This window comes from Varroa destructor, unplaced genomic scaffold, assembly GCF_002443255.2.
Source record: "Varroa destructor unplaced genomic scaffold, Vdes_3.0 BEIS01000006.1, whole genome shotgun sequence".
Taxonomy (NCBI): domain Eukaryota; kingdom Metazoa; phylum Arthropoda; class Arachnida; order Mesostigmata; family Varroidae; genus Varroa; species Varroa destructor.
This window is the reverse complement of record NW_019211459.1, coordinates 17,900,241-17,911,635: the sequence shown is the minus strand read 5'-3', so window position 1 is coordinate 17,911,635 and position 11,395 is coordinate 17,900,241. Positions and strand designations below refer to the sequence as shown.

The window sequence follows — 11,395 nt, the reverse complement described above, 5'->3', positions numbered from 1 at the left end:
TTAACAGCAGAACTCATTTTTCGTTTGGCAAAACAACGATCTCATAAAATATAAGCACTATTGGGTTCATATGTTTCACATGCCCAAAGAACTCGTTAGACTTGCGCAAGGATAAAAATAGGAATGTCAAAAGCCATGAAGACCAAAAGCAAGCTTTCCAAAACAGACATGTAATCTTTAAGCAAATTTTACGTCTCAGTTCACGTGATCTTCGAAAAATTGCTTGCATTTTCAATCCAAGGAATCGCTTGACTGAAAGCCCATTGGATCAGTATCTGCAAATGACTTGGAAACCAGACTGTTTTAAGTCAATGCCGACACTTCTTTTTTAAGCGTAAACACCTTTGCTGCCTTCCATAAAGCCTACACATCAGCCAACTTATATACACACACAAAACGAACATTTTTAACGACAACACATACTTGAAAACGTATAATTTTTTCCTAGGATATTACTTTAAGAATCATGTCTTGTTAGGTATATATACTTTTTGGTGATCGATCCTCGGCCTGAAGTGCCTGGGGAATCACTCAGGGCACTTCTACGATAGTTGTGAGGTGAGCGCACATGGCCTTATAGCTAGGCAACTTCTACTTTTCGCCAGGTAATCGTATAATTGTTATGGAGTCGATAGCAAGCTCATCCTAAAAACATAAATTTAATAACAAAAGGCAATATAAGTTAATAATTTGTTCGTATTATTATTTATTTTCCTTGATGAGCATATTTAAGCATATATAGAAAAAAAATTTGGTCAGTTTTTTAAGATTTTAACTGTTGCTTCAAAGTAGTTTAATTGAAACAAACCATTAAGAGCATGGCACGAAGACATACCTCAAACAAATTTTCTCGTACTATACTTGAAACTGATTGTCATCGCATTTTATACAATATTGTTTATCACAAGGCAATGGTGCTGAGAGATTTCAGTTGTTTTTTCATAAAGTATTGATTTTCTGGGGCTAGAAGCACAAAAGACCGGGAAATATCTGAGTTTGTAGAAACAATGTCAGCGATTCATCCACCAAAAAAGACAAATTCAGCGATAAAACGATAGTATCTAACAAGACTAAATTATTTGCGTGTTTCTGTATTCTGTAATGGAGGGTATAATTCCTATGGAGCTCGAAAAAAATAGCAGCGCAGAATAACAAATAAGAAAATAATTATTTTCATTGATTTGATTGTTCCTTTTCTATTGCTTTTGCGCATGTGTAATATCATGTATTCGTTTTTTGTAGCGTGTATTAACTTCAATTTGTCTGACCACTATACCGTTGAAATGAAACCGGTAAACTGAACCTCAGAATTATCTAATCTTTATTACTGATGTCAATGCATAATGATTATAATAACCAAACAGCTATAATTCTTACAGTTTGACAAGCTAAATAACTGGTTATAGGAAACGCAATAACCTAACAAAGACAGACGGCAAATGACATGCTTTGTAAATGAACTGTACGTCTGCAGTGTGTTAAACGTTTAGACTACATCAGAAGGATTTCTCCCACCAATTTGTCGGGATAAAGTCTGACCCTTATGTGCGTACCATGTTCCAGCGAGCTGTCGTCTAAAACTCGTGCGTAATAATAATTATAATAATATGATGATGATAATAATAAGAATAGGACAATATGGTAAGGATAACCGTAATATTGACAATAATAAATAGAACATAATAATAATAGTAATGATAATAATAAGAGAAATAATGATGGCAAATAATGAGTTTACATAACTATACCTAATGTAAGAGTAGAGATACTCATCAAACTACTATGGTAGCAAGAATAATAATATTGATAATATTAACAATAATAATGCGTTATACATGCCATAATATGCCGCCAGCCACTAACCTGATATAAAAGAAAAAAGAATTCGAGTAGAAAGAGGTTTAAATAGCTAACCGTTGTTTTAAATTGAAACATACAAAAAAAACAAGCGGTGAAAGAAGACGAAAAGCCTCCGTTATAGTTGTTCCAATAAAAATATTGTAACAACTTCGCCTACAACAGCTGTGACAACAGCAGCAGCTATGAAAAGTTAGGTCACGTAAACGTCTGTAAACAACATGGCTGTGATGCATATTCATTCCACTGTACACGACGACAGCCAATATATAAATTGACTGGAACATTAGATTATGTTGCTGCTAAGGGCACATGAATTAATTACGAGAAGTCTGAAAACGAACGCTCTCCATTGGAGATGTAATTGCGCGACGATCTATAGGCCATTCACGATGTACTGCTCATACACTGACGATTAACAGACCACGGAGTCAACCTTGCCAGGTTAAGGTTGCTCTGACTGAGTCGATATGGAGTGAGTCGGAAATGTGAAGCGGCAAATAATTTCGCCTCGTCCAAAGAGCTAAATGTATGCGGAAGTCAGCCATATACCTGCCGCCCTTCTCCGGAGACTGGTGGAGTTGACATCTAATAGTAATTAAGAGAGTTCGGCAATAGCTTGTTGTAGTATCTTACAAATGTAACTTATAATATATGTACACAACTGGATAGAGGAAAGCAAAAGGTGGTGTTGTCTGTTTCGGACCCGGAAAGAACATTATATTATAACAGAGAATCCAATCTGGCAACTGCTGGAGGCCTTTCTTTACCTTGTTTTGAAGGTGCAACATATGATAAAGAATAGTGGTTAGAGGCGGGAGGTCTTTGCCGACGCAAATGCCGTAAGACATCGCCACACTAGTGAACTATGCAAGTTCTTGCTGTTAATATGAACGGTCAACAGATAGAGTCAACGAAGTGTCCGCTCTCATCTGGCGGATCAAATTGACAGTTACCACTATCTTTTGCGCTCTCACTGAACCGAAAAAACGGAGAATGCTTATTGTATTCTCCATCGATTTGCTGCGGAATAAATGCTTGCCCTTTTCTTGCGCCCTGACGAATTTTTCGGTCGGCGTTTTGGCGCTTTCGGCAACTTCATCCCCGTCAAACTCATGACGAAGTTCCGATAGGTTGCAGAGATCAAAGGACTCGGGAATAATCCAATGACGATGTGCATAGATTGCAAACCATACTAGCCTTTTACATGCACTTCTTTATGGGAAAAAGGATAGCGACAGGAGAACGAAGGAAATCGCAGTGCGGTTGACTAGCTGACTACCCCAATGCATAACGGTAAATAGCACACAATTGCTGTCTAGTTGTGGGGTAAGTTGTAGTCACGCTTTTGTCGAAGTATTATTGATTGAGCAGTGAGTGGTGGCGTATGCTGTCGATACGGGCTAGAGCTGCGTGTGGTTACGGTGAGGGCCATATACGGCTAGCTATTATACATATAATACATCACAGACAACGTACGAACCGGTCGATGAAACAAATTTGCTGCGGTTGGTAATAACTTTTCTCTTATAATGGCTGGTTGTTCAAACAGGTTATTTGTTACCTGTATCATTAAAATAACTTGCCATTACCGAGCATCACAGCAGGACTGACGACGATTATAACAAAAAAAAACAATAATAATAATGTGTTCTGTGTATTTGAAGGATTTGTAATTTATTCAACAGTACCAATAATAAAAATAAACTGATAATAACAGTAATAACAACAACACTATAAAGCAAAAACGTCAACTACGAAAGAAGCAACAAGAAACGCGACAAAACTCGATTATAAAAAATGTAATGATAAAGCTGGAGGTAATTAATTTTGAATAAAGCGCGATTAAGGGATTCCACAAAAATCTGCGTCGTTCATGAACAAAATGACCGAAGTATTTAAAAGTAAGGAAAATACCGCATTTTTCATAATGTAATTAAAAAAAATAATCTGCTTATAAATAATTAGTGTCTCTCTTCATATTCTCCGTACCTCAGTCACATGAATGTTGGGTAAATTCGCAAGAAGTTTACCCAACATTTATGTGATGGGAAGGTAACTACTTTTCTCCTCTTATAACAACAAGAACCAAGGTAACTTCCTCATTTATTTCCATGTTAATCACGGACGATTTAGAAGGCGAGCAGGATGTCTTGGTATGGCTTTACCGTTTTTTATTGTGAAGCAATAAATTACTAGCGTAATTTGAAATCAATAAAATAAATATAACATAAAATTCACCGAACAGTTATAATTTCTCCTTCCTTATTACATACACAATTGCTCTAGTTTCCATAGTTTAAACCGCCAGCCTTCATATGTTAATGGATATTTCAGCGATATCAGGAATGGAGAGTATAACACCTTGTTTAACGTAACGGTTCCAAAGCACAGGCGCCCCTATGCTCGGGGGTGCCGTCGGTCCATGGGATATTATCGAACCATTTCCTTCTCCATATTGATGTTCCATCCAAAGAGCGATACCGTTGCTTTTAGCAATTCTTCTGCAAGAATAAAAAAGCAATAGGGACAAACTGGCGTTAGCAGACAAAACGACATCTGCTTTGGTACTATGAAGAATACAATTGCATACACTATGTACGCATGCAAATGCTTGCGTGCGAGTCAACACACAGTTAAATGCAAGTAAGGCCGATGTTTACAGATACATTATTCTGTTGCTCCATAAACGCACCTGTTTGTTTCAATAGATGCAGAACACTTGAAACGAATAAGAGTCAGGATACATACGTGAAATTCAAAACAGCTCCAGATTTGATGTCTTTGGTAAGTGGAATTGAAAGCCCGCGAGCCACTCCTTCATACTCCCACAAAGGCTGGGTTTCCAAAGGGTCCTTAGCTTGGCTCGCAGCAGCCTGGGATTGAAATTCGCGAGATAACGGAATCAGGTTTGCATACATGGCCCTCTTAAGCCAGCCCCAACCCAGTATTGTATAAATTTTAGGAATCTACCGAAGTTATTTACTAAAAGGCACCACCTGTCAGGTAGGCACCGCCTATACATACTATTTAAGAAAAGGGCTACAATATAAAACCATACGCTTCTCAAAAATCCTGCCAGTTAAAAGTAAACATTGGATACTCAATTAATAATCCTTTTTTACTCCCAGTATTGTAAGAAATGGCATATTTTACGTTTTTCAGGAAATTGAAGCTATGTTACAGCAAGTTCAATATTCTCAAGCATATTTTTTCGATTGTTGTTCAGTCCATCATATTACGCAGAGATATGCCAGAAATGATATTATCATGCTGTATAACACATACCTCAATGAACTTACTATACTCGGTTAAATCGAGTCCAACGGTTTTTACAATAGGAGAGCGTATTTTGTACAGATGTTTGAAGTCCATCTCCATTGCCATCAAATAAGAAGTATGCGGTAATCGGCGGACACGCTGAACGTTCAGGGATTTCAGGATAACATCGAGTGCTTGCACACTCGCCCTATGTTGACAAACACCAAAGGCGTATAGTAGCAAAATCAGTTGAACATTATGTTGTTTTATACGTAAAACATCAATTATCTAAGTTTATTATATGGAATAAAAATTTACCTCATTAAAAAGGGGCCTGACTTTGACGAATCTACGATCTGTATGAATATATAGTATATATAAGTTTTCTTAAGTGACTTTATAAGGTATTTTATATAATAATAATCATAATAATAATAATGATGATAACATCGTACCATATACATCGATGAGAAGTTTAAAATGAATGAGAAATTAACTTAAATTCTTAGGCAATATAACATTGGTGAACTTTTGGTATGGCTTTATATTACGAAGCACGATCAACAGCGGCTACCTCAAACGATAAGAACACTTACACCATCTAGTCATGTAACCTATGCCAACAACACGGATTTAATAATAATCAGTTCAATAATTATAACGAACATTCGGTGCAAATTTTTCATATAAACTAACCGTTATAAGCCATTGGTTTGTGTCACTTGTAAAGATCTCATATATTACTAACCAGGGTGTCATCGCGAAGCTGAAGCAGACGTCAGCAACGACAAGCTCGATCGAGCAAGAATTGTTCTCTGGATCAAAGATATGACAGTTCTTAACGCCGTTCATCTCGATGATGTTTCGTGTAAGCTCTCGCGTTACTTTTTGATTGTCCTGGATGGTTATAAAACAATGGTCATTTTTAGCTTTGCACATCTAAAACTAACATGTTTCACTGCAAAGTGTGCAGATGTACTCAAGCTTCCTACCTTTTCACTTAAAAAAATTAAAAGTAAATTAATCCAAATGTACACACCATTAATTATTATCCGTTTGCTATTTTAAAGATACTACGTGTAAAGTGTTTACTAATCTACCACGAATTTTCTACAAGTTTTTTGAGGGGCTTATTGAATAACATAATGTATTAGAGTTTTGATTTAATTTTATAGATTCATATGCTACAAAGAGTAATGCAAGTATGCAAGCTTAAACAATAAAAGTTTTTTCAACTTTCTCATTGGCTTTATATTAATACCGCGTGAACAAGTCCTCTGAATCACCTCTTCAGCATCAAGGACTCGCTGTATTAGAAAATGTAGCCAAGGTGGGTCTTGCTGTACTTATCTGGGATTTGTGAGACAGATTTATGGAACGGTAAGATAACCATTTACCAACGCTGAGGTTTGAACCAGCGGTAGCTGCATACTCATAGTTTGTACGGTGACGCACCAAAAAAAAAGGACGCGCGCAAGCCAACCGGATTGCGCCGTTCCTAGCCGATAAAAATCATATATTAGCCGTTTCTCAAGGAAAAAAATTATAAGAAATGTTAGAGTTCTGTGCATTTATAGAAAAGTGGACGAAGTAGTCCACGAAGCAGTGGAGGATTTTTAGGTTTCGATTAAGGAATACAATTATTTTAATAAATCCTACTGAAAGCTTACAACGACATAGAATTGCTTTAGCGGAAAAGCCTTAGCTATTGATACAGATACGGCCATCCCTCCCTCGATGACTAGCAAAATGTTGCGCTCGGCTGCAGATTTGATAGAATCGCACATGACATTGTATAGGGAAGAATCCGCCAGGTACGCGTTGCGGTATCCTGAAGTCGAGTAATGCACGCCACAGGTGCAAAAGGGCTTTGGACTCACACTGCGAAAACAGAAGTATACAGAAAGGAATAGAAGAATAATGTGCTAGTAGACGCTCTGAAAGGTTGGAAGCCGTTAAATGTACTCATCATCCATCATATGAGGAGAGAAATGTGCGTTGTTCTCAGTGTGGCTAGAGGTCATCAATTCGTTCTATCGGTAATTGAAACACATAAAGAACATACAACGTACAGATTTGTTTCTGGCTTCATAAGCAAAGCAGTGTCTAGCACAAACACTGTCAGTAGACATGGACTAATCGAGAACACAAGAAATCATTTATGCGGGATCACTAACCTTCGATCATTAGTTGTGTTGAACCAGAAGCTATACTCATCGCGATTACATTGCAGCCATCTGCCGGAAATATTAGGCAGTTGATAGACAGCCTGCATCCAATGATCTCTCCATGCCAGATTCGCACCCTTGAAAATTTAAAAACGATTGACACCACAGTTGACTAACTTCATCAAAAGGATTTTTTTTTGTCTTAGGTCGTGCTCTAAACGCACAATGGAGATATCAATATTTTTATCGAAGATATTTTCTATTTAATGGGTACGTTTTTATATTACCTTGGGGTGCACCCACCGCGGTGCCGTTGACATCATAACGTCGGGAGCCATTTGGCTTTCCCACCACATGATCACGCATGGCGACCAGTCCTTTTGAGTGTTACAGTCAGTTGGAAGCTCATAGGAATACGTGTATGGCGTCTTCGAACAGTCCGATAGATCAAAGCTAAAGCCACAAAAGATTAACAAAGAAAAATCATTACGATGAATAAAATACGATCGCACATTTGCGATTAGCTCCAATCGATACAATGCTAACGTGAGTGATCATTAACAAATGCAAGGATCATTAACAAATAATTGCTACAAAGCAGTTGCTGATTAAACAGTGGGCCTTTGAATCAATGTCTAGTAGACCTAATGCAAGCAAATCTCTAAAAAATAATGGTCAGTTAGGAATTGTGACGGTAATTTGTCAGCAAGAAAATAAATATTGTTGATTAATTGTCGGGTATTTAATCTCAAGTTTGTGGCTCATTACTTGGCTGGACGGACCGGCGTGAGGGAATACAAGGGAAAAGAGATTTTTTCAAGCCTCAAATCCAAACAAACAATATAACAATGTACACTTTTGTAAAGATACATTGGCTGCACACACAACTCGCATTTTTAGAAGTTAACTATCTTTTTGGAAATTAAATGATTGCACTAAACATAAGTCACACTGAACTAACTGAAAGGTGGCGGTGGGCTTGGTAATTGGGTCGAAGTCCTCATTGTCAAGTTGAGACGCCTGAATGTCGTGAAGTGCGGATGTACCAATACACTCTTCAATGCTGCTGGGAATTAACAGTCCATGTTTTGAAAGAACATAATGGTTTCTAAGAAATGGTGAATCCACCACCTGTTAACAAAACAATATGAAATATATTTACTATACCTCTGACATACTGATAAGATTAGTTTTGCATGTGATTAAATAGCTGTTAAGTGTCCCTGGCGTTTAGAGGATTGGGCGCCCTGTTTATTGGCGTTTTCGTAATAATTATATTCATTAAACCAACAGAGCCCCAGGCAATTATTAAATTGGACCGTTCTTCTCGTTAAATTATAACTCTTACCTGTGTAAATATAGTGACAGCCTGTGGCACTGAAATAAAGTCGTCTGTAAGTAGTCGTTTTACGGCATCCGAATAGCTTTCAATCAAGCCCTCACCGATGCACTCTGTGTCATATAATTCGGCAACAAGAAGGTTTGCTTTCTGCTCAAGGTCCTTTCCTGGTCCTAAAGGAGGACAGCATCATAGTAAGAGAATCCACAGTTATCAGGTTTGCAGGTGTAATTATACTGCTCTTCACTTTTTATGAGACTGTCGAATAGTTCTACACATGTACTTTAACTTTTGCAAAAAAGTTTTTAAAAGAAAATAGCGTCGACGGGCTCACCGACTTCCAAATCCATGGACAGTTTGCTGATAAGTTTGATACGACCATCAAATCCGTTGGCTTCTATTACTTTACGTGCAGTTGTAATTGCTGGGCCATATCCGTCACATGCATAAAGGATATCAGCGCCATGGCGAGCTGCCAACATCGACAATAGGCTAGAACCTACATTGAAAGACGGGTAAATGAACTTAGCCAAAAAAATGTATATAATGTTTACATTTTTGGAAACCCTTTTGCAGTGGTAGGCTTACCTGAACCGAAAATAATACTAATAATTATTATATTATCACTACCAATAATTAGTAGTTCAGCAAAATTCAATTCTAAATAATCCAAGTACAGATGAAACCTGGAGTGTGGAAATTATTACAGAGCTCGGAAGAAGCAAATAAATTTCAAAGCAGGCATATTACAGTTTAGTCAGCCCAGCTCTTTTATTGCAAAAAACCTTTTATGGGTTGTATTTAAAAAAAACAACTTGTTGTACACTGATAGCAGGACAACCATTGTTACTGACCTGTGCCAATGTCGAGTACGATAATCTGCTGTACGCCCCTAGCACGTAATTCTGATATGGCCCATTTGATACCTGTTTCGTACAACTCATTCTGTCAGACCAAAAAAAGTAGTTTTTATAACACGTTCCCGTGAAGTTCATTCAAATACAAAACTATACAATTTTATCGAGAATTATGATTATTTAACGTTTTGTCATATTCATGGAAGATCGAGAACTGATTACAAAGTAACTGTTCGCGCACTTAAATTCTCAACAAATATCAAAAACGCACGTTTGATCCCCCTGTTAGTTACAGATATACAAGTTTGTCGTTTGCCACATGCCTCCATGCATATGGGTCTACATGTAAAAGTAACACGGAACAAGACGTAAAATATGCCCACAAATATTTGAAAAATTCAAACGCATGATGACACAAACTTTAGACAAATACGAAACCTCTGTTGACCTACCCTTTCTGTATCGTGCAGCATATCAGCAAACGCACTACGCACAATATCTTGTGAGTACACGTCACCTAAACGTTCTTGAAACTCATGACAGAAGAGTTCTATCGCTGAATCCATTCTCGCTGACAGAGACACTGAATCGAGCTTCACTACTCAATATTTTAGAGACTTCAATCTGTAATATTTGCTAATTTGCTTTTAAATTTGCCATATGCACAGGCTTCATTATGTTGATCTTTATTTTAGTTCTATGTTGCTTCTTTTTCAACTAGACGAAATACTTCTTACATTGTTGATAGCCTATAATTGGTACTGAAGGTTTTTTTTTGATATTATGTCTATGTCATCCGATCTAGAAAACGACACCAAAAGGAACTACGACCATAAAATACGGATAAGCTGTTTTAATATTCATAGCTCTTCACTTCTGTCAAACTGAGCCGGTTACAAGCCAAAGATATTCGATGATCAGTCCTTTTGTAAGAACCAATACTAGTGCTCTATTTTCTTATGGGATACACTACAGTGTGCTATATCCTGCCACAGAGAATATTATCCTACAAACTTTTAAAAACTAATTTTGAATGTTAGTAAGACCTTGTATACAGTTAGGAGGGCGCCGAACGGTTGAAGAGCGCGGAATCGTGTAAGCATGCACTTGTTATTGTGGCAGCTGGTGCCATCTAGCGGTGACAGGTAATAAAATTTGGTCTAGGTTCATGGCGCCAAAGTACGCTAACGCTACGGTGACGTAAAACATATTTGTTTACATCTTCAGAAGGTAGCTTTTTCTGTAGTTTGACTTGAAAGCTTCTGTTTTGCAAGTTTGTCAACAATATTAATTGTCTGGATCAGTGAGGCAAAGTGACGGAGAGTAAAGGGAGAAAAAAGGGCTTCAAGGGCAGATTATGCGTAGGAAATAGAGCTAGCATTCTTTTCTGCTTAAAAACTCAATGGACTCCGAAACGGATCGACTGCTCCCAAAAAATGGGTACAGCCTTTTAAGACCTCTGGAAGAGAAAACCTTTAGTGTACAAAAAATAAAAAATTCAGCGTTCTCAGGGTGACTGTTTGATTACATTTTACGCCTCTCTGTCATACACTATATTACGAATAAGAGAGTTCTTTGAATATAAAAAGTACAACTTTTACATAAAAGTGCTCCGTGGGTAGATGCTCTGTATCCAAGGCAAAAGTTTGCATAGGGTCGAGTCAGCCTTAAGTTCTTCAACATGCATATTTTTTTTTTTCTCTATGACGTTGAAATGGGGGTACAAGCATACTCCTGTAATGTCCGCCCTATAGCGATATATCCCTATAATGAGGCGCACTTATTATACTCGAGGGTACAATTGTTGAAATACGCCTTCCTACGCGTTTTATCACTAATCACCTAGTAGTTCCTATGCTTATACTGAAGACATCTTCATTTGAGTTAGTTAAATAAGTGGATGACAAGAATGT

General features: G+C 37.5%; 1 protein-coding gene across 5 annotated transcripts; it reads right to left on the bottom strand.

Annotated features, from left to right (window-relative positions):
• Positions 1-4,006: 4,006 nt before the first annotated feature.
• Positions 4,007-11,391, bottom strand: Art7 (arginine methyltransferase 7). Of its 5 annotated transcripts, none has more exons than XM_022811529.2 (13): positions 10,529-11,391; positions 9,935-10,106; positions 9,480-9,570; positions 8,960-9,124; positions 8,635-8,798; positions 8,248-8,417; positions 7,574-7,739; positions 7,296-7,423; positions 6,789-6,999; positions 5,867-6,015; positions 5,146-5,326; positions 4,609-4,733; positions 4,007-4,361 (listed from the first exon to the last, which is right to left on the bottom strand). In XM_022811529.2, exons 2-13 carry the CDS (start codon positions 10,046-10,048, stop codon positions 4,172-4,174), a joined length of 1,854 nt encoding a protein of 617 aa, XP_022667264.1. In that variant the 5' UTR covers positions 10,049-10,106; positions 10,529-11,391; the 3' UTR covers positions 4,007-4,171. The 5 variants fall into 5 exon arrangements, 4 of the variants coding, with proteins under 4 accessions (XP_022667264.1, XP_022667265.1, XP_086849162.1 ...); XR_015330299.1 differs by having other exon boundaries at positions 4,221-4,361; positions 5,160-5,326; XM_022811530.2 differs by having other exon boundaries at positions 9,480-9,551; positions 9,935-11,391.
• Between the last annotated feature and the right edge of the window lie 4 nt (positions 11,392-11,395).

Excerpts from the sequence above, each read along its gene's own strand:
- Art7 (XM_022811529.2), bottom strand. The coding sequence starts at position 10,048 with ATGGATTCAGCGATAGAACTCTTCTGTCATGAGTTTCAAGAACGTTTA. Across the intron at positions 7,000-7,295 it reads AACACAACTAATGATCGAAG|TGTGAGTCCAAAGCCCTTTT; the intron begins GTTAGTGATCCC and ends CTGTTTTCGCAG. Across the intron at positions 4,362-4,608 it reads GGAGCTGTTTTGAATTTCAC|AAGAATTGCTAAAAGCAACG; the intron begins GTATGTATCCTG and ends TTATTCTTGCAG.